The sequence below is a fragment of the Elgaria multicarinata genome, chromosome 5 (genome assembly GCF_023053635.1).
Source record: "Elgaria multicarinata webbii isolate HBS135686 ecotype San Diego chromosome 5, rElgMul1.1.pri, whole genome shotgun sequence".
Taxonomy (NCBI): domain Eukaryota; kingdom Metazoa; phylum Chordata; class Lepidosauria; order Squamata; family Anguidae; genus Elgaria; species Elgaria multicarinata.
In genome coordinates this window covers 63468327-63492366 of record NC_086175.1, presented here as the reverse complement: position 1 = coordinate 63492366, position 24040 = coordinate 63468327, and the positions used below count along the sequence as shown (strand labels likewise).

The 24040-nt window shown below is 39.5% G+C and overlaps 1 protein-coding gene across 4 annotated transcripts in view; it reads left to right on the top strand.

The window, feature by feature from the left end:
- Positions 1–24040, top strand: part of DMD (dystrophin) — a 1279927-nt gene that overhangs the window by 909543 nt on the left and 346344 nt on the right. For all 4 annotated transcript variants that reach the window (XM_063126497.1, XM_063126496.1, XM_063126495.1 and 1 more), the window contains exon 51: positions 4218–4456. In XM_063126497.1, coding sequence (XP_062982567.1) covers positions 4218–4456 — 239 coding nt within the window. The remainder of the gene's footprint in view (positions 1–4217; positions 4457–24040) is intronic.

Below are 24040 nucleotides of genomic sequence, written 5' to 3'. Positions count from 1 at the left end.
GCCAAGCACCACCGCTTGATACGCCTGAGGCAAGGGATAAAACCCACCTTCCTCCAAACTATGTGGAGAAAGGGGTTTAAATGGAGAAGGATTTTAATATATAAAATAAAACACTGTGAGTTATATGTGCTGAGGTGAATGATTGTCAGAGTGGGTGTTAAATGAGTAAACTTTAGATGATAAATGCCAAACAGACACGTGGGATTTTTGTGGTAGTTTAAAAACAAAACAATCAAAATTTATTTTCAAAAGTACACAAGCTTTGTTTCAAATAAACCATTTAAAAACCTTTTTGAAACCTTTCATAAATCCTTTCACTCATTCACATACGCACTTTCCTTTTTCTCACACAATCACTCTTGAACTTTCTTTATTATCAGTATTGATTAATATACATCAACTACGTGCACACCACACTCCAAAGACACCACTCTCTACACTGACCCTCAAATTTCCCAGAGCTTAAGTACTCTAAACACAGAGAGCACTAAAGACTCTAAGGGCCTTCCTGAATGAGGCCTTAGCGCGCCTTCTGACCCGGTTTCCCTGCTGTGTGTCCAGATGACGCACAGGGGAATCCTCCAACGTGCCATAAGCGAATGCGCTTATGGCGCGCTTTTCCCCCAGCTCCGGCCTCAGGAGACTTCCGCGGCTTTTTGTGGCTCCTCGCTTACTCGCAAGGAGCCGCGAAAAGCCGCAGACCGGCCTGGCACAGCGCTCGTATGAGCGCTGTGCCCATCGGCCCAGGGGTGGGGGGGAAAGAGAGGGGAGGGGGAAGGATGGCAGGGTGGATAGCAAGGGGGGGCGGGTGACAGAGGGCGCGCCACCGCCGCCGCTTGCAAGCAGGCGAGCGGCGCTTGCCGGGGCAATGCGAGCGGTGGCGCACAGCGCTCCCTCTGTCACCCGCCCCCCCTTGCCACCCACCCTGCCATCCTTCGCCCCCCCCCGTACAACCCCCCCCCAAAAAACACAGTTTCCGGAGTCTTTGGGCCGCACCCGGCCCCTTTAAGCAAAAAAAAAAAAAAAATGGCGGACGCCGCAGGGACGCAACGGCCCTGCACGTCTGACGTGTGGAAGCCTGGGGGAGGCGCGCTAATGGTAGCGTGCCTTGGCCCCGCCTCCCTGCCGGCGTAAGCCAGCAGGTCTAGCAAGGCCCTAAGAGTACCTAACAAGTCCCCCCAATCCCCTCAGTCATTCCCTTATATACCACTCCTCCCCCCCCCCCAAAAAAAACATTCTAACTGCACCCAGTCAGGCCAACATTCTAAAACCCACAGACTTACAAACTGCAGACATACATTTGGGAACTGACTTGTGGGGTGTAACGCCACACTGGGCTTGACTGATTTCCTGTTTACAGACTTGCCATTGAATTTTCCCTTTAGTTGATCCTAACCTGAGTCTGACTCAGCCACAGCAGGGCATCAGTGCTCCTGGGGTCAGATCTACCAAGAAGGAGGGTACTGTTTAGCAGGATCAATGATGCTATGCTTGGAGGCTGGAGATCACAATCTAGGACGGGCAACGAGATATTAATTTTGTTTTTCTGAGTATACTTTACCTTTCTCAGGATTGGACCTTGCCTCAATTCTAACAGCTGTTATCGTTACTGTTATTTTATTATAATAGAAACTGCTGTAGGAGAACATATTTTCAATCAATCCTCTCAAGTACTATGAAAGGAATTTCACACATTTTATGTTTCTCCAATCTGGGACCATTTCTGTTTCCACTTGAGCTTCCTAATGCTTGACAGCATAATAGATGTCAAGCTCTTATTTCTCTTCTCTTCTTATTTGAAGGATATTACACACATTTTGCTGCTGCACTATGGTGACAAGGGTTATTTTTGGTGATATGCATTCTTTGTATATTTCAAGCTTGAATATAGGTATGTGGGTTCCAAGACAGTATAGTTGTGGTCATTCTTTGACCTTGTTGACCAGTCATCTCAACAATGAATGACCTAATATTTTATCTCCTTGGGTACTTAGTAATTTCATAATTATACTACTCAAAGGTACTTATTGACACCACAATGAGAAACCTGTCAGAGAAAAAAAGGTTGCAACCCTAATTAAGCACTAACATGATTGAATACACAAATATTCAAACCCAGACTTTGAAGCCCTGGGCCTGGATAGACAAATCTGCCATTTTCTCCCATATTTGAATTTTGCAGATCTTAAGTTCTTTTTGTCCCTAATATGGAGAACTTTGGAAATTTTTGATAAATTCTTATCAAAACTGAAATGAAATTAAAGTCTCACCTATCTTAATCTAAATAGCATAAAGGTCAGACATGTTGCATAATATTATTTTTCAGTTATCCCTCATTCATAGTTTCAACTGAGCATACTAATGCAGACATGTTATAAGGAACTGCCTTATAGAGTCATTCTAATGGTCCCTCTAACCCAATTATGACTCCCAATGGTTCTTTAGGTCCTATCAAACAAAAGCCATTGCCACCCTTTAGAGTCTAATACTTTTTTAACTAGAACCTGGAACCTCATGTCCTTATAAGTAAATATGTTTATAAGTTAGATCATCTTAATAAAAGAGGGAGAATATTTATTTGAACGGATGCATATTGCCTAAGCTGTTGTGTTCTTTTTGCTCCACACTACAGGATGATAAATTAGTTGGCTTGTATAGGGGAAAGACAACATTGTGTGGAAAGCTGCAAAGGCAGGCAAAGAAAAGTAACAACAATGAAAAACAGGTCTAATGTTATACATAGGAAGCTACCTTATATCATGGCACTGTCCATCTATTTAAAGGTTGTCTACTCTGACAGCTTGTCAAAAAGTTATCAGGTAGACAATTTTTCCATACCACCTGTTACTAGAGAAACCAGAGATTGAATCTGGAACTTTCTGCATGCAGAGATTGTGCTCTACCTCTAAGCTATATCCTAGTAACTGAATCCTTACAACATTTTAACCCCTCTGTCATACCCAACCTCATGGTGATAAAAGAATGTTCTAGACTTTCAGTGCAAGTTTATGGGTGGAATGAACTGCAGTAGAGACTGACTATTGTTGTAATGATGAGTATTTATTTGCAAATCATTTAATCCAATATAAAATCTTGTTTAGCTGATACAAGGAAGTGTAGTGATAGAATAATATAATGTTTGTAGGGTTCCACAAGACATTTGAGGATAAAAACAGTTTGAAAAGCCAGTTGACTTGAGTTCAGGTTCTCATGGAAGGATAGAAAAGGTTACCAGACATTAGGAAACATCTGCTGTTTTATGTGAAACCTCAATTGGAAAAACCCAGCTACACCTGGTGTTTCTGATTTGTCTAGGTGTATTGAGAGTTGGAATTTTGGGAAGAAAGAGCAGGTCATGCAATAGGAATAGTACTTTTTGATATAACCTGTATAGTGTTGTATTGAATTTCCTTTCAGTTCCTTGTTCTGCAATTTGTGGGTGGTGGGGGTAAAAAGAATACTTCCCCAAATATTGGGATGAGGGAAAGGAGACATTTCTTAGAATTTGGGGGGTTGGACTCCTTTTCTAAGATTGGGTGATTGAAGGTAGCTTTGTTTTTCTTGTTGATTTTCACCCTTTAAAAGAAGCCTTGCCAGCCATAATCAATGCTGGCAAGCCTCTCGTTCTCTCCACAGCGTTCTGAGTTGTTTCCGGCTTCATTTTCTTTCTGTATCAGATCACCACAGAAACAATGCTATCTAGCACAGGAGGAGCAATGCAGCCAGAGGAAGTTAGAAGGTTGGCTAGCATTGTTTCCATGGTGATTTGACATAGGAAGTGCAAAGCAGCCACGAGGAAGTCGGAAGATTGTGAAAAGATGGAGAGCCTCACCAGCTGCTGATCGTTTGTGGCAATTTAAAAAAAATGTTTTAAAGAGGAAAAACTTGCTTTAGAGCACCTTGCCTGTTAAATAAATTAAGCCAACCTCCATCTTTGAAAATTTCTTAGAAATGCTCTCTGAAAAGGAATGAGATTCTCTCTCCATTTTTCAGAGGAAGAACTGCCATGCAAAAGTGGAGAGAAAACTTTGGCCCAGTAATAAACCTAAATAAATGCCCTTGATTAAAAACAAGGTTTTTTGTTTCTGCTATTGATGTAGACATGGCAAATGAATTTGCCAAGATAATTACCAAGATAGTGGAGAATTGTCATTGAACTGAATGATTGATCTTACTCTTTTTAGTCAATAATGCCACAACGTTTCCCCACTTTTCAGTAACTTCTCCTGACCAAACTGTTACTGTGGTTACGCAAACTCTGGTAACCCGGGAAACTACCATCTCCAAACAAGAAATGCCATCGTCCTTGCTTCTGGAGGTGCCAGCCCTGGCTGAATTCAACAAGGCCTGGGCAGACCTCACTGACTGGCTTTCTCTATTGGATCGAGTGATAAAATCCCAAATCGTGACTGTGGGAGATCTTGATGAAATCAATGACATGATCATCAAACAAAAGGTATGTGAAATATCTAGATACTGATTTTTCTAGGTGCTGTCAGAAATAGCTGCTACAAATGCAGCAACGGCAGAAGAAAACATAGACAAAAGTAATGTTAATGCATACCTGTTCTTCAGCAAATCTATTTTAAAAACAAATCTAATTGTATTTATCTGTCCCTTTCCACACCAGGTTTTGAATGTATATAATGCTTTTTAACATTTGGAGATTCAAAACAAAGGTAAAAGGTAAAATAAAAATGGGGTCAGTCTATATATTATCTTTACAGTCAATCAATTACTTTGATGTTTAGTTGCCAAGATATGTCATTTTCAAAAAGCAATAAATAGGTTCAGTAGTATATGATGCAAACAGAGTAAGCTAACATCTCTTTACCTCTTTATGCTGAATTATTTTTCTAAGAACTTTTTGCGAGGTTTGTATCCTGCTGTCATCCTATTATGAAAAGCTTCTCAATCCCCTTAAAGAAAAGAGCATCTCATTAATGCAAGTGTTTTGTCAGCAAACTGTTTAAGTGCTACTTATCTTTGAAAACACACAAAAATATGGAAATCTATATGCATTGACAAAAACAAAACTTTAACTTCAGCAACTCTGGTGCAATAAAAGTAATTTGTTTATTATATAGCCTGAAAGTAATTACCTGCCTCCCATATTTAACAGTGTTCCATATAAAAGATCAGCTTGCATGTGCAAAACGTTAAGTGCTACACTTCCAATCCACTGATCCATTGTGGACTGAATTGACTGAATTGAGCTTCTCTTTGCTATACAGAATTGTTATAGCCGCCTTCCAATGCAAAATCCATTTTTCGCAATTTAAAACATGTTAAACAGTATTCCTTCTTTTAACTATACGTGTAACAAACAAACAGAAGATAGATAAATACTGCTTGGAGTGATATATAAGTATTGTTAATAAAAACAAATTAATCCTTAGAAAGGATCAGGTTTCTATGTCACTTCAGATCATACTAAGCCTGCCATAGTTACGTTGGGAAAAAGTTTTATTATGTCATCATCCCTTAGAGGAGATTTACTTGGAAGTGACCTTAGTGAATTCAGATTCTTTAAACAGTGAATATAAAAAGTATCAGGTTGTTTTTTTAAAAACAACAACAACAACCCACATATATAAAATGTATATGTCCTGGTCTCAGGCTTGGTGCAGACATAACACTGTTTTCCCCTTAATCATCAGAGAAGATTGATCGGAGTCTAGTACCGACCATCCAATCAAGGAGAAGATGAGGACAAAACTTTTGAGAAACAAATTGCCAGTGTTTCAAGGAAGTGTGATGTAGTAGTGATGGGGGACTTCAATTACCCTGATATCTGTTGGGAGACAAATACTGCCAAAAGCAGCCCTTCCAAGAAATTCCTGACATGTGTGGGTGATAACTTTCTCCTACAGAAAGTGGAGGAAGGAACTAGAGAATCGGCAATCCTTGACTTGATATTGACCAATAGGGATGACTTCGTGGATAAAGTGGCAGTTACAGAAACTCTGGGGGAAAGTGACCACGTCATACTTGAATTCTTGATTATAAAGGAGACAAAAGCGGAGTGTAGCCATACACGTACTTTGGATTTTAGGAAAGCTGATTTTAATAAACTCAGAACTATGATAAGTAAGGTCCCATGGCAAGTGAGCCTAATGATAAAAGGAGTGCAGGATGGGTGGGAGTATTTTAAAAAGGAAATTTTAAAGACACAGTTACAAACAATTCCAACAAGGAGAAAAGATAGAAGACAACAGAGGAAACCAATGTGGCTCCACAAAAAGCTTAGAGATGACCAGAAAACAAAAAATGATATATATAGGAAGTGGAAGGAAGGCCAGGCAACAAAAGAAGAGTACAGACAGGTGGCGCAGAAGTGCCGAAATGGCGTCAGGAAGGCTAAAGCTGAGAATGAGCTGAGATTAGCGAGGGATGCTAAAAGCAATAAAAAGGCTTTCTTCAGATATGTGAGTAGTAAAAGACAGAGGAAAGAAATGGTGGTTCAACTGCTTAATGAGGATGGCAAATTGATAACAGATGACAAAGAAAAGGCTGAAGTGCTCAATTCCTACTTTGCCTCAGTCTTCTCCCAAAAGCGGGTCTATGATCCCCCTGGAAAAAGTGAAGCAGAAGTTGAGGGGGGAGGATTGCAGTTTGAGATTGATAAACAAATAGTCAAAGAACACCTAATTTCCTTGAATGAGTTCAAATCTCCAGGGCCCGATGAACTGCATCCTAGAGTAATGAAGGAGCTAGCGGAAGAACTCTCAGAACCTTTGTCTATTATCTTTGCAAAATCATGGAAGATGGGTGAGGTGCCGGATGACTGGAGGAGGGCTAACGTCCCTATCTTCAAAAAGGGCAAAAAGGAGGAACCTAGGAACTACAGACTAGTCAGTCTGACATCCATCCCTGGGAAAATTCTGGAGCAGATTATAAAGAAGTCAGTCTGTAAACACATTAAAATCAATGAAGTGATTACTAGAAGCCAACATGGATTTGTCAGGAACAAATCCTGTCAGACTAATTTGATCTCATTTTTGATAGGGTAACCTCCCTTGTGGATTGTGGGAATGCTGTGGATGTCATATATCTTGACTTCGGCAAAGCTTTTGACAAAGTACCACATGACATTCTGATTAACGAACTAGCTAAAAGTGGGCTAGATGGGACAACTATTAGGTGGATTCACAGTTGGCTACAGAATCGGACTCAAAGAGTACTTATCAATGGAACCTTCTCAAACTGGGGAGAGGCAACGAGTGGGGTACCGCAGGGCTCAGTCCTGGGCCCAGTGCTCTTCAACAGGTGCAGGGAACGCTGATCAAATTTGCAGATGACACAAAACTGGGTGGGATAGCTAATATCCTGGAAGACAGAAACAAACTTCAAAGTGATCTTGATAGGCTGGAGTGCTGGGCCGAAAACAGAATGAAATTTAATAGGGATACATGCCAAGTTCTACATCTAGGAAATAGAAACCAAATGCACAGTTACAAGATGGGGGATACTTGGCTCAGCAATACTACAAACAAGAAGGATCTTGGAATTGTTGTAGATCACAAACTGAATATGAGCCAACAGTGTGATAAGGCTGCAAGAAAGGCAAATGCTATTTTGGGCTGCATTAATAGAAGTATAGCTTCCAAATCACATGAGGTACTGGTTCCTCTCTATTCGGCCCTGGTTAGGCCTCATCTAGAGTATTGCGTCCAGTTTATTTATTTATTTATTACATTTCTATACCGCCCAATAGCCGGAGCTCTCTGGGCGGTTCACAAAAATTCTGGGCTCCACAATTCAAGAAGGACGCAGACAAGCTGGAGCGTGTTCAGAGGAGGGCAACCAGGATGATCAGGGGTCTGGAAACAAAGCCCTATGAAAAGAGACTGAAAGAACTGGGCATGTTTAGCCTGGAGAAGAAAAGATTGAGAGGAGACATGATAGCACTCTTCAAATACTTAAAAGGTTGTCACACAGAGGAGGACCAGGATCTCTTCTCGATCCTCCCAGAGTGCAGGACACGGAATAACGGGCTCAAGTTACAGGAAGCCAGATTCTGGCTGGACATCAGGAAAAACTTTCTGACTGTTAGTGCAGTACGACAATGGAATCAGTTACCTATGGAGGTTGTGGGCTCTCCCACACTAGAGGCCTTCAAGAGGCAGCTGGACAACCATCTGTCAGGTATGCTTTAGGGTGGATTCCTGCATTGGTCAGGGGGTTGGACTCAATGGCCTTGTAGGTCCCTTCTATCCAGATCAATGTTAAATCATGATTTTTTAAGATGTATTGATTCCTGTTCTAATGTTGTTCCCTGCCTCGATCCAAAGGGAGAGGCGGGTAAGAAATAATTTTATTATTATTATTATTATTATTATTATTATTATTATTATTATTATTACTATTATATGATTCTATAGTTAACGCTAATCAGGAAGTTGGATCTAGGAAATGTCTTCTGTGAGAGGAAAGGCTATGCCCATGGAAGGCCCCTCAACCTGATTTGGGGGGATCCCTCCTTCCCCCGACACACCAAAACTTACCTCATTCAGCAGGATATCTTCGCTCTCTGTGTAGCAGTTTCAGGGGGCTGGAGGGGCTGCCATGGGAAGGAGGGTGCAGTTGATCTAGTGTAAATCCACTTCTGTCAGTGCAGTTGATCTAGTGTAAATCTCCAACCCTGAGTTTGTAAAACTTTCAAATAAATGAATAAAATGAGAGAGGGGATGCACAAGCCCATGTCTAGGGTCCTATTCATCAAAGAACAGCACTGTGTCAGCAATGAGTGTCAATGTTGCTTTTAGCAGAAGACCAGAAAAGCTCAACATATCTCAACCACAGTTGTTTACAAAAAGGAAGGTCAAGCTATGCTACACAATGGCTCAGTTCAGACAATACATTAATCAACGCACTCTGAAAACTCTACTCAACTGTTGAGTTTTTAGGGGGTACTCCCCACACAACTTCACCATTGTATGACTGTGGGCTATTGTAGGGTTGAATAAAATCCATTGCAACATTTGATTAACAGTTCTTTCGCCCTCTCCCCTCCCCTGATCCTCCTGATGGCATCCCATCAGCCATTGCTGCAAAAACCCAATCCCAGTAGCTCTCCTAGAGGGGGACTTGCTCCTTTCGCCGTTCTTGCCAGGGAACTTTGTAGCTAGTGGGAAAAGTGCCTTCTCCAAGGGATGGCAATAAGGGAGATGGTCTTTTCAGTGTGACCCCTCCCCTTGATTATGGAATGATCTCCCAGTGAGGTCCACTTGGCACTAGCATTGTCATCTTGTCTCCTACTCCCAGGAATTTGACAGCATATAGTAAGATTTCAACAGATCCTGGGATTGATTATTTAATTTTGTATATATTTTTGTAACTGGTTTTATAGTATAGTATTATATTGTATTTTTAAGGTTTTAATCTTTGCAAATCACACAGAGCTTTGCCAATTGGGTTGTATAGAAATGTAATAACTGAATGAAATGAATGAATGAATGATCTCCCATCAGACCCAACCAGCATGGCCAGTGGTCAGGACAGCTGGGAGTTGCAGTCCAAAACATCTGGAGGGCACCAGGTTGGGGAAGGCTGTTATAGGGAATTTTGAAAATGCTATTATTTCCTTTTTAAAATCTGGTAAGCTATGTTTGAGACATAGCCATAGTTTTTATACATGTAAATCCAAGGTATAATGGATATGAAAATTACTTGTTTTTACCAGCAAAAGAGTTAGACTGGGTACATCTCTAGGGCTTATCATATCTAGGAGAAAAGAGTTAAAACTAAAAATTATCCTGTTAGTTGAGAAGCAAGCCTCATTGCACAACAATGCTCTGGGGAGATTCAGATAAATGACTTCTGTTCTGCCACATTTCTACACAGAGCAAGAAGTTAGCATACTTCATCATGTCTGAACTTCAGCAAAAGAAGTGTTTTCTGCTGATTTTGTTGTGAGCAATCTGTTTTGTTGGATTGGAAATAAACTGTTGATAGGAATCAATATGATTTGTGGCAGGATTGTTATATTTTTAATCTTCTAACGAAGAAAAAAAGATTTATTTTGTTCCTCCCAGCTTGCAAAAGATCTTCATAGCATACGTATTCCTTAATTTTCTTTCTGTTCCACAATTATAAAAAGTAATTGAATAGCTTATTTCCCATGTAATTTGAAAAGCCGAAAATCCTAGTCCAATTGTAATCATAGAATGCAAATCAAAACTACAAGGACAAAATTAAATGCTTTTTTTTTTCATTTTCTTAGATGATAGTGCTGAGGGAGAGTGGCAAATAAAAGAAATATTCCCAGGAAAACAAGAAATCAGCAATAACCAAATATGAATAACCTAGCATTAAAAAAATGATACAGATTTAGAAACAAGAGTACTTTTATGTGAGTGATAAAATAATCTCAAAGTTCCTTCTTAGAATTTCTGTCCTTAAAGGAAGTTGGAAGTACAATGGGATTTTGAATTTTTTCAGCGTTAGCTCCAAAGCTGTAGAACTCCCATCCTAAGAAAGGACTGAAATGGCCCTATTCCTTACAGCCACCCAAATAATATCAGGTGGAAGCCCTTGGGGCAAACTAGACAATCCATCATTGCATTTAACTTGTTTGGGTTCTTAAAAAAGAAAGAAAGAACTGTAGGGAATGATCAGGAATATGGCGCATATGCTCCCCCCAACCACTGTGGTCCTGATTAAAATCACCTCCTCCCCGCAAGCTTTTATTAACTCTAAGAAGGGAACTGCCATTGATGCCAGTGACCTCTTACAGTTTCAGGTGAGCAACTTTGTTGGCATCCTAGTTTAGGGGGAAAGGGTTAAAGCACCCCTTTCCCTGTGCTATAGTCTTGATTTCTCCCTGCAAGTATGGGGCAGTGTTCTATGCTGCTGCTGCATTCCTGCTGTTTCTTTTGTGCCAACGGGAGCAACCACATATGCAAAGGGGACTTTGCAGTTCTAAAAGTAAACTCAGGAATTAGCAGAATTGGGACAGATCACCAGTGCTCCCTTCAGCAAGCTCATCTGACCTGTCCCATATCAGAAGCTATGGTTTCTGCCTGTTTCAAGTTGCTTGTAGAACCACAAAATCTCTGGTTTGTAAATAGTTGATCCCGCAGGCACAATAGGATACTGCCCATGTTGTTGTTTTTTAATTAAATGCCATCACATTTAACATATGGACTAGTTTGACCTTTAGGGCTCATCTACACCAAGCATATATTCTACTAGGAAAGTGGTATGACAGCAGTATATAAAATGCAGGAGCCACACTACTGCTTTATAGTGGTATTGAAGTGCATTGACAACTGTTGGGGCCCATGACACATACCATATACCGCTTTCATAACACTTTCATAGTGTTATATCCTACTTGGTGTAGATGTGTCATGGGCCCCACCAGTTGTCAGTGCACTTCATTAACACTATAAAGCAGTAGTGTAGATCCTGCAGTGCACTTCATTATCACTATAAAGGAGTCATGTGGCTCCTGCCTTTTATATACCACTTTCATTCCACTTTCATAGTGGAATATCTTGCTTGGTGTAGATGAGCCCTCAGAGCAGGCTTTCCTCTTAAGTTATTGCAGTGTATGCTGGCAAATATAGAAGGATGTGTTCCTTAAGATCTCATGCCAATTAGGATTTTAAATTGTGAATCTGTGTGGAAACAAAATATTCAATATACTACCTAGGACACAGGTTGATAGGTACTCTCATTGTCATATTCTGGTTTAGCTGAAGTTTGTGATTATCTTTCACAGGCAAGTTCTAGATGGGAACACACTCTTCAAATGGACAGCATGCTATGTTGAAGGCATTACATAATCCAGTCTAGAAGTTAGCAAGGTATTATTAACAGGTATTAAGTCTGTGCCGTTTCTACTCCTGCCTTATTCCCTGGGATCGTCCCTGTGCATCCAGATGACACACAGGGGATCCTGGGAGCAGGCAGGGACAATCCCTCCATTTGCCTGGAATAATCCTTAGGTGTAGAAAGGGCCTCAGTCTCTTTCGAGAGAGAACTGTTGATGAACTAATCAAAGCTGGTTGCCTGAAATATTACCCAAAAATCATATAACAGAGCTGGGGCTAGGATGCTTCCTCCTGAACACGAATGTGACCTCACCAAGAACAATCAAATTACTCTTGGTCAAATAGGCTACCTTTCATTGAGTTTTAGTTTATTTGCCTTCACTTATCCCATCATTTAGGGAGTAATGAAGTTGGCAGATGAGTACAAGAGTGCTGGACAGCAAAGGATGCTAGTTGGTAGCTAGGATGGCTGAAGGAAGCAAAGACTACTAAAGTAGAAAGAAAATCATTAATACATTAAACAAATTAAGCTTTTTCTATCAGAGAAGTACAGTGATGGAGAAAGAATACTTGTTTTATTTCTTTTTGACAGGCTACTGTTAAATGTGCATGGTCAGAAAAAGGCATTATCCCAAAAGGCAATACAGCTTTAGAATTTGAAGGGAATTTAGAATTGAGACATAAGTCTTTGGGACTAAACCCAATATGACTCTTATATATTTACACAAAGATGTCTTCAATCTGGAAGCATATAGTCCAAGGGCACTTTGGCTTTGTGAACAGAATGGATCTTTTGCAGATTGAGAGACCTGTACATACTTTGTGGTAAAATGTGTGTTGTGTGCACAAAGGGATGAGTGAACATATTGCAATAGAGATCTCCTCTACCATCTTTGCATGAGATCTGGAAGGGGGCGTGGTGGAACACTTCGCTAGCTGCTTTTGTGTATTGTGTCAAAACGCATTGGCCCGGTTCACATGATCACTGTAGTTTAAACAAGCCACGGTAGCATGTGTAAGCCGTGGCTCGTGTCAGGTGTCATTTGACTAATTGCCTGCCTGGGTGTGGCTTGTTGTATTGTTTGAACCTGGGTCACATGGCTTGTTTGAGGAGGAAGCAACCCTCAAGTAACCCAGCAACAGTGAATGGGTTATTTGAGGATTCTTCCCCCTCAAACAAGACATGTTACCTGGGTTGGATGACACAGCAAACTGTGCCCAGGCAAGTAATTAGGCAAATGGCGGGTGGCACATGTTGGCTTGCACCACAGCTTAAACAAGCCACTGTGGCTTATTTAAACCGGTGATCATTCCAACCAGTTCCATATGTATGGAAAGCATATTGACCTGTTGACATTGATAAGGGTCTTCTGAGAGAATGCATAAAGATAAGTAGCCTGTTGGTGTATTGCATGAAGTGGAAATCCTTTGATTGTTAAATATGGCCCTAAGTATGCTCTTTATTATTGGAGTGCATTTAGATCTGATGTTCTCCCCTTTATGTGAGAATGTGAATGTGGATTTTGCTATCCCCTTTCATCGTTTTAGCAAGGAATGCTTACATTTTCCCATTTATTTGCTATTGACTAAACGTGCAATTTACTTTTGCACATTTAAAATAGTCGATCTATAGTACAATATTTATGCAATAAAAGCACAGTATATGCGTAGAATCATCAGCTTATATTTATACAGACCAAAAACTGGTTTTTGAAATAATATATTGCTTGCAGAAATGTATTTAAAATCTAGTTTAAATAGGAGAAAATGGGATCTTTGTTATCTGTTTTCTGAGACAGGATTATTTCTAAATCCCCAACTAGGAACAGATAATAAAACTAGGAGAACCCCCAAGGTGAAAACATAGATGAACTGATTCTTTACTCAGGAGAGAACAGAAGAAAAAAATGTTTAAAATTTACCCTTTTCTCCCCACAAAAGATTGCTTTATAACAAAGGTATAAATAATCCAGTTTTGTGAAGCATGGATGCTAAGCTTTTCTCTGATGTCAGCTCCTATAAAATCACTTTAAAAATCTGTCAGAAACATAATCAGAAATGCCCTTTGATCTAGTTTGCTGCTTCACGCCTGTTCCCATTTGATTTAAAAATGCACTAGGTGCAATAAGTGTAAAACAGAAAGGACCGTATCTCAAAATAATTGCTGAGAGTTCACAACTCCCTTTTATACTTTTGAAAATCAGCTCAGCACCTTTTCTGATTTTCTTCTAATTACTGGAGATAAAGAATGGTAAGACCTTCTATGTAGTATATACACAGTGGTACTGGCAATTACTCTGATACCGTTACTGGCATTCTAAATTTTCCCCTAATCAGAATTATAGTAACGGTTCCCTCTTTTACAAGACCAAGGAACTAGCCCCTATGTTCTGAACTGATTATTCTACTATCTTGAAGATACTTTTAATTTAATTGTCTTGATCTTTTCTTTAACTTTTTATTTCTCTATAACACTCTAGAAAGATATGTCTCTTATTTTTCTTTCTGTGCCTCCCTTCTCTGATAGTACACATATCCATTTAGCATGGTTCCTCTTACGCTAAAGGAAAAGAAAAGGGTGAGGTTTTGAATTCACTTGTAATTCTGATGCTCATTTCATACTTTAGTAAGAAAATATTAAACTGCCCTTTTCTGGTTTTCATGTAACAGGAAACTATGGTGTAAGAAACTCCTCAGATCTTGAATTAAAGTACATGAGTGAAAAGAAATGGATAACATTGATAGTCTAGTACACCAAAGTTTTTAAGACTGTGATAGTTATGTCTGAATGAGATTATTATGAGATAGTTGCATCAGTCTTTTTACTGACCCATGTATTAATTTCTGGGGTGTGGTGGTTTAAAGCTCAAGGTCTGCTGTTTGGTAATCAGTACATAATCATCCACCTGGCCATAGCTTGTCATTTGGTCGAAAAACAGGCAGCATGACTTGTTTGAGGGGGAAACAACCGTCAAATAATCCATGGGTTGCTAGCAGGTGATTATTCAAATTGTACCTGGCACACACTTCAACTTGAACAAGCCACTGTAGCTTGTTTAGCTGACAATGTTTGTCTGAACCTTGAGTGTGGATTACTTTGTGTGTGAACCCAATCAGTGTCTTTGTGCACTAGTGCTTCATTTTTAGAGTAGCCAGTGACCATGCTGACATAGGACAATTTACTTCAACTCCAATCATGAGTGAAGAAGCACTACCGCATAGAAGTGTTTTTTTCAGTGGTGCTCACATTGAATCCATGTTTGAATGATTACTAGATGTGTGAAATTCAAAAATGTCACAGTAATCCACTTGATTTTGTTGCCATTCTAATTGCCTTCCATATACATTTAATTTCAACATAAACACAGTTTCGTTATCTTTCACATCAAGCTACCACTGTGCTGATTCTGTCTTGCTATTATGGTAACCTTGGACAAAACTGTAGCTATTGAATTTTACAAGCACCTGGTGTGATTTCTAGTGTGTTCAAAATAAATGTGGGTATAGGCTCTTAAAATAAAACATTTTTTCCTATAGTACATTTTTTTATGATCTGAACACACTAATCTGTGAGTGCAACACTAAAGCAAAATCTTTGTACATACCCAAAAAAAACTAAAGTCAACATTTTCAGTTCACTACACACAATCACACACTAACATACTGTAGAAATATGTAAAAACGTAGTTTTGAAATACTTGAGATAAAATAATAAGCCATTTAACTGAATTATTTTAATTCTTCAGTTTTTGGAAGCATATTTTATTCTATATTTTCATTGCATGTTTGATTGTCTCAACTATCTACCACTAGCAACATAAAGATCAGCTTTAGGTGAAACATACTTAGGTAAGTGAAGACTGAATATAAGGACAATGAGTAAATAAGACATTAAAATGTTTTTAAAACCCCACCCTATCTCTACTAGGTTCTCTATCCTGATGTAAGAGTTGCAAAAAGCTACTAAATTGTATATGCTAACAGGGTGTAGTAGTGTTGATAGTGGAGAGTTAATTTTATATATAAATTTAATAATTTGGAAGCAGTGAAACATAATACATTTTGTAGTGATTCTGAAGAGGGGACAGTACTACAAAAAGTCATATGCGCCAATAAAGAGTATTCTTTTGATTTAGAATACCAGAATACCATGAATCACCTTGGCAAGTTTATCTAATTGGAAGAGCCTTGGTTCTACTATATGATACATAACCCAGTACCTTCCAAGTGTTCATACCACATGACTTCAATAGCAAATGGGATTTCATTTTATTCTGGTGAGGCTGGAACTAATTATTTTAACCATAACACTGAAAATTGCTGCTAGTGTTACAGAGCTTCTGTAATTCATGTTCAAGTTTTAAGGTCCCTTCCTCATATTTTCACAGCATTCAACTCACTGAACTAAATTGAAATGTATTACTTTCTCGGTGTGAGAAAGGTAGGAGTTTAATATGGAGAGTGAAAGAAGTGGTCATTTAAAATAATGTTTAAAAGAAAACCCTTGTTGAAACTTTGCTTACCCTAGCAACTTCTAATACTCAGAAAGAGAAAGTTACTTATTTTAGTTCCTTCTACATTTTTTTTTTAAAAAAAACCCACAGTAGACTAGGAGGCTCATCAGATGAGCTTTTTATCGCACACTCGCTACTGTCCATTTATGGATGTGCACACGTCCTTTAGATTACAACATCAGCCTCCCGCACACCTCCTGCTCGTTTTCCATTGCAAAATAGACAACTTTTAATCCAACCTTTTTTTTAAAAAAAAATGGAATGTGCTGTGTGCTGGAGAAGTGCCATGATACAAATGGCCCCTGAATGGGTCACATGGCCTTTAGGACAGAAAGAGGAAGTAATAAGGGATAAAAGCGGGGGTGGAGAAATGATGATAATGAAACACGATTTTCTCCCGTGTGATGATGCTTGATATCTTCAGTGTTTTTAAGCAAGGAGTAAGATAAAGACCAGAAAGTTAAATTTAAAACAACAGAGTATTTTTTTTTTTTTTGCAATACAGAGTATACTTTCTATTCTAGAAGGACTTTATTCCAATAGAGAGAAATGCTTCAATATGGCACCTTTCCAGGATGCTTGTTATAAAGAGTTGGTTGTCATCTTCTAACAACACATTTATTTTCACAGGGAGATGCATTTAATTAATCCTTAAAAATGTAGCTCATTTCGGAATATTGTTTCCCACTTCCCAATATGGCCATTTAGTTAAGCTTCCTTTGTTATGGTAACACTGTATGAAGACAACACCAGATGTACCTTTCTAGCCTTGTTGTAAATTCAAGGCTTTTCTCCCTGAAGAGTAGTTTTCACTGAATTGAGCTTAATGTGTCTTCCACAAAGTGGACGAGATAACTGGTTGTGCCATTGTTTTATATTGCACACTATGGGAACCACCCAGAGAGCTTCGGCTATTGGGCAGTATAGAAATGCAGTAAATATAAATAAATAAATAAATAAAAATACAGCCACTAGAACACAATCATTATTCTGTTTGCTTATAAATAGTGTATAAAATGTTTTAAAAGTATGATATTGACATAGATATTTTCTGAGATTATTATTTCTATTTAGCTACTTGATAAGAATTAAAATTATCTCAGGGTCACCTGCCAGTGAGTCATTTAACTGAAAAAAAGATTGTGAAGATCTTTGAATATATAGCATATTACAGCTATTGCTTAAGGTTTTGAATTTAAAAGAGGTCATTTAACTCAAATGTGTTACACGAGAAAGGAAACAAAATACTACCATCCAAGAGTTCTGACCTCTTGGAAGGAAGGGGTTATAGGTTGGTGGCAGAGCAAACGCTTAGTTATTATTATTATTATTATTTATTTATATAGCACCATCAATGTACATGGTGCTGTACAGAGTAAAACAGTAAATAGCAAGGCCCTGCCGCATAGGCTTACAATCTAATAAAATCATAGTAAAACAATAAGGAGGGGGAAGAGAATGCCAACAGGCACAGGGTAGGGTAAGCAGGCACAGGGTAGGGTAAAACTAGCAGTATAAAGTCCTCACAACATCAAGTTTTAAAAGCTTTAGGAAAAAGAAAAGTTTTTAGTTGAGCTTTAAAAGCTGCGATTGAACTTGTAGTTCTCAAATGTTCTGGAAGAGCGTTCCAGGCATAAGGGGCAGCAGAAGAAAATGGACGAAGCCGAGCAAGGGAAGTAGAGGCCCTTGGGCAGGCGAGAAACATGGCATCAGAAGAGCGAAGAGCACGAGCGGGGCAATAGTGTGAGATGAGAGAGGAGAGATAGGAAGGAGCTAGACCGTGAAAAGCTTTGAAGGTTAACAGGAAAAGTTTATATTGGATTCTGAAGTGAATTGGAAGCCAAATGAAGAGATTTCAGAAGCGGAGTAACATGGTCAGAGCGGCGAGCCAAGAAGATGATCTTTGCGGCAGAGTGGTGAACAGAAACCAACGGACTGATGTGAGAAGAAGGAAGGCCAGAGAGAAGAAGGTTGCAGTAGTCCAACCGTGAAATAACCAGCGCATGAACAAGCGTCTTGGCAGAAGAGACAGACAAAAATGATCGAATCCTGGCAATATTATACAGGAAGAAACGACAAGATTTAGCTACTGCCTTAATATGAGGAATTTGGCAAATGCCAGGGTGAGAGCCTGGGTAGGTGAAGCTGTGGTATGTTGGGTTTCTCTGAGTGAGAGTCAGGGGAAGAGTAAGATATAAATCGAGGTTAAAAGCTCCAACAGTTGTCATGGGTAAGGGAAGGTATGGTATGGTAGGGGGAAATGTCATTGAAGTCATGGGGGACTCAGATGGCTACAAGTCATTCCCCCTTCCAATCCCTTCCCCACCCCACAGGTTCCTGGTGGACTGACTACTGCATTCTCTGTCCTGGTTGTGGTGCTGGTGAATGCCAGATCGGTTCATAATAGGACCTCACTCATCCATGATAAGATCATGGATGAGAGAGTCGACGTGGTGTGCATCACTGAGACCTGAGTGAGTGATCTGGGTGGCATAGAAATGACCCAGCTTTGCCCATCTGGTGCAGCACCAACCCAGGCTGGAGGGCTGGGTTTTGTGGGGGGAGTCACTGTGATCCATAAAAGTTCAATCTCATCAGTTCTATCCCTCTGCCCTGGGATAGGCTGTAAGCCTGTACCTTGTGCTGGGCCTGAGAGACAGATTGGGGATACTATTGGTGTACCATGGTATCCTCCTGGACTACCTTCGTGAGTTGGGAGTTGGAGGCACTGTTCTACAGTGGTTCGACTCCTACTTGCGGAGTTGGTTCCAGAGAATAGCATTGGGTGACTGCACTTCAGCCTCATAGTAGCTGAATTGTAGTGTGCCACAGGGCACCATCTTGTCCCCAATGTTATTCAGTATTTATATGAAGCCGGTGGGTGTGGTCATCAGGAGATTTGGGGCAAAGTGTCACCAATATGCTGATGACACCTAGCTCTATTTCTCCGTAACATCTGAATCGGGAGAGGCCATGCACATTCTGAACCAATGCCTGGATACAGTTATGGCTTGGTTGAGGCCTAATAAACTGAGGCTGAATCTTAATAAGACATAGACTCTGTAGGTTGGTGGTTCCCAGGGTCCAGGAATAGGGGTGTTTGCCTGTTCTGGATGAGGTTGCACTCCCTCTGAAGGAGCAGGAGTGTAGTTTGGGGGTGATCTTGGATCCATCTTTGACACTGGAGTTCCAGGTGGCCTTGGTGGCCCTGAGCACCCACTATCAATTTTGGTGGGTATGCCCACTACACCTGATCCTGGATAGGGATTGCCTAGCCATGGTTGTTTGTGCACTGTTAATCTCACAATTAGACTACTACAACATGCTCTATATGGGGCTACCCCTAGTGTGGTTCGGAAACTGCATCTTGTGCAAAACACAGCAGCTTGGGTGCGCACCAGGACACCAAGCTTTGCCCACATAAAACCTGTGTTAAAAGAATTGCCTGGCTGCCTGTTAACTACTGAGCCACGTACAAGGTTACTGAGCCATGTACAAGGTTATCCTATAAAGCCCTAAACAACTTGGGACCAGGATACCTAGCAGACCACCTTCCCTTATATACTCCCAGATAGCATTTACATTCATTAGAGGAGGGCCTGCTCATCGTTCCAAGATGAACAGAATATTGTTATGAAGAACCTCGATGGCAGACCTTCTCTGTAGTGGCTTCCACCGTCTGGAAAACCCTTGTGAAGTTCAGGAGGCAGAAAATGTAACATCCTTCAAACACTTCCTGAAAACATATTTTTAGACAAGCTTTCCCTGGACTTTAACTTATTCTGGTTTTATATGACTTTTTTAAAAATTAAAGTTTTAAATCTTGATTTTTATATATTATCGTTTCAACTGTAAACTGGCCAGATAGCCTTGGCTGTTGGGCTATATAAATATGTAATAATAATAATAAAAAAGAACAGATATCATAAATATGCAGATGACACCTGCATTTTTATGATACCCAAATTCATACTGCCAGATGACCTCAACTAGTTTATATAGATATTATAAAGTATTGGGGATGCAGTAGTAATCCAGAGCCACTTGATGGTTTTGGAACAGTAATCCAGAACAACTTTCTGGAATCAGCCCATTTGGTAGGAACACAGTCACCAAAACACTGTGCTTCCAACTCCCAGTCGTGAGAACCTATGTAGAATAATACCATGGTCAATGAAAGCTACTGAGAGTTATGTGAGATTTGTCAGGGTCACATTCCCATTCTTCTTCAAACAGCCATGGCAAATCAGGAGCAGAAGATGAGAGGAGGGGCTGCTTAATCCTTTCAATTTCTACCATTTGTTACACTCAAATTTGTCCCCCCCCCCATTGCCCTTTCCACCTATCAGGGGTGGGAACCTATATCTTTGCAGGAAATAAAGCAGCTTGAAGGGTGATTTTGAGTGGGAAAACATGAAGCTAAAAGATTAATCAGCCCTCTCACTTCTTCTTTTAATATCAGTCTGGTTCTCCCACTTTCCTCCATGTTAGTGCTTTAGGTTGCAGTGTTACACATACACCTGGGAAAGACCACATTGAACTTAGTGGCCTTACTTCTGAGTAGGCATGCATAGAGTTGTGCTATTGATCTCTCTAAATGTCACTGAGTCAAGGTAGGTCTCTGTCAGCAAGAACACAATGACTCAGTTCGGATGACACATAATACATAAAGGCTGTTTTCAGTGGAGTCAGTTAACGCCAGAGGCATATATAATGTTTAAAGAGATAAAGTACAACATTCAGTTCTCACATTCAGCTGCAAATTAACACCACGTTTTATGTGATCAGGTTGTCTACATGCATGTGTGAACCAACCAGAATTGGGAATGAAATGGATTGACTTTGAGAATGTATACTCACAAACATTGCTTTATCCTTTGTAAGGCAATAGCGAACTTTCCCCATCTCTGGTTTTATTTGCATAAAATTCCTATTTTAAGCTCCCCTTCATTGTTTTATGTCTGTCATAAGTGTCCTTTTTATCCTCTTCTTTTCTTCATATCTTCTCTCAGCTAGCAGAATCCATCATGACATCTGATTTCCAACGGGTAAGCTGTTGTCAATGTGACCCCATTAGTTGACATTTCACCATATGCTCACAAATAGTGTGAACATTACCCTTTTCCTTTCTAGTGTCCTTCTGCTCGGTGTTGTGTTTAACTAGATAGTGCTGAAGGTGACTTCTGAGATTAATCAGTCTGGTGCTACTGACATTCATATATAATGCTTAAAGAGATAAGGTATATCAGAATGTTGAGAAAGGATAGAATAAATAAATTCCAAGGGATCTTGTTAAAGCTATATAATATAAAGAGACCAAACTCACTTTAATGGAGGCAAGCATTGGTGTGATTCTGGCTTGCTGGAAAAAGAAACTGACGTAGAACCATCTTTCATCAACAGTTTCCTTCAGTTAACCCCAGTTTCTCTTAAACTGTAATCCTATGCACACTTACTTAAAAGGAAGAAAGTTTTTTTCCCTTTAAGAGATGTTTTAGCAAGTAAAGGTAATTACAAAAGATTTGGGAGTAGAATTCAGCAGTAAGAGAGATTTCTGGCTATTACTTACTTTGGCCTGAGCACATAGCTGAGTTCGGACGACACACTAATCAACTGGGGGGGGGGGGGTAATAGGAACAGAATGGGAAACAACCGTTGATTAGCGTGTCGTCCGAACTCAGCCCATATCTACCCTTTAGTTTACTCTTAAAGTAACTATATACATCCATAAAGTGGTTTAATAGAACAGAAAAGAGATCACAACCTATTTTGAGCGAATGCATTCTTCATTCGGGGCTTAGAAGACATTTTTCAATTTGCATTGGTTTCTGTAAAGCTTATGCTTACAAAATGAAACTGAAAGACTTCTCATACATCTCATGAACTGTATATATTCGAAATAGATTTGCCCACTTAAAAGGATTTGTTAAATTGCCTCAGTAACCACTTTGTTGGCATCATTCTTTTGGCTTATTCCACATTACCTTTAAACTTAGATGGACCTAGATTTAAATTGTATGCGTTTTTGGCTCGTTTGTTTGTCTTTGTATCTGGGAAATAAAAGAAAAAACAAAACTGCTGTCAGTTGTACAGTTACAATTTCAATTGTTATGATGCTTTTTATATTATAATATATTTTATATTAGGCTGTTTATATAGTATAAACTTTGTTGTAATTCAGTTTGTGAACTGTTTTTGAGTAATGCTGACCCTTTTAGTCATTCAATCTCTGGTGTGTTGCATAGCTGAAGTCCACATGTGCCAATGACTTAATCCTGAACTAGTTATTCATTTTGGCTCCTTCACAGCTGGTAAATGTATTGAAATCAGCATGAGCCATGCAGCCCATAAGGTAACCATCATACTTTCATAGCATGTAAAACCTGTCCTACTTCCCTAATTTCTTATCTAGTGTAAAAGCTATGAACGAAGACACAAGAAGCTGTCATGTGTTTGCATATTGTGCATAGAGAAGCTAGTAGGGTCTTTCTTTCTTGAATGACCAATATCAAGATTGAAGGGAGGTCATTAAAGGGTCAATTTTGTTTAGATATCTCCGAAGCATGTAACTTCTGTTAACACAAGGAGCAGGGTTCTCCAGCTCTTCAGTCCAAGCTGTCTGTGGTGTGATAAAATGAGAATGTGACATGATAGCCTCTTGATTTTGCAGCTTGTCACATATATTTGCACAGAAGGAGGGGACTTTTCCAATCCATGTGAGATAGTGGTAAAGTCATGATCTACTTGCTATTGTTAAAACACCCACAAGATTCTTTCTGCTTCATGGAATCTCATCGTTCTACAGCATCAACCCCCATTTGGTTTCGAAAGTTGAACTGTTCTCTGAAGTGACACTTTGGATGCATATCCCCATCAAAAATCACCTACAGGCAGCCTGGTTGTCATATTGGAATAATAAGTCTGCTTCCTTGCAGGCTTCCTAGTGCTCCTGTTTTGTTGGAAGAGAATAAACTTGACTGCCTCAAAAATTATGTAATCACTATTCTGAAAACTGATATTTCAGCTCAATAGCTTGTAAGACCTCAAGATGGTGTTATAAGTGGATACAGCTGTAAATCAGTAATAAGACCCTTTTCTCCTTATAGGAATTGACTGAAGCATAGAGAGGAAAAGTGTGTTTCCTGTTACTATTTTTATTCTACCAAAACATATCCATTTAGTAGTAGTACTGAATAACTAATTGCTCTGGTGATGTGTTTTTGTTTTGTTTGTTTTCTTTCTAATGTTGTTAAAGGATATATTTCCTATTTATAGTGATTTCCTGGAGGGAGATCGTAAGCTAAAATGGAACTGTGTGCTGACTACAGTAAATAAAATTCTCTTGGAAAATAAACTTAAGGCACAATCCTTTGCATGTTTAGACAGAAAAAAGTCTTACAATTCTCAGCATTCACTAGCCAGCATGACTAGGTGGGGCATGCTGGGAGTTGTGGGACTTTTTTTTCCTGACTAAACTTGTATAGAATTGTGCTCTTAATGGCATGAAATCAGTAAAATACTGTGTTTTGTAATTTAGTTCTGAAATCATTTGCATATGTAAATGAAAGTCCTTTCCTCTCAAATACATTCTGCTCATTGCAAAGAAAACTAATGCAAACAGTGTTCCAATTTAACCATGCATTTTTGTTATGCAGCTGGATTGCAAGTGTGATATATCTACAGTCCCTGATATCATAAATGACGTCTACTTCTTTACTAAAAGAAAAATCCCCAATTTGAATTTAA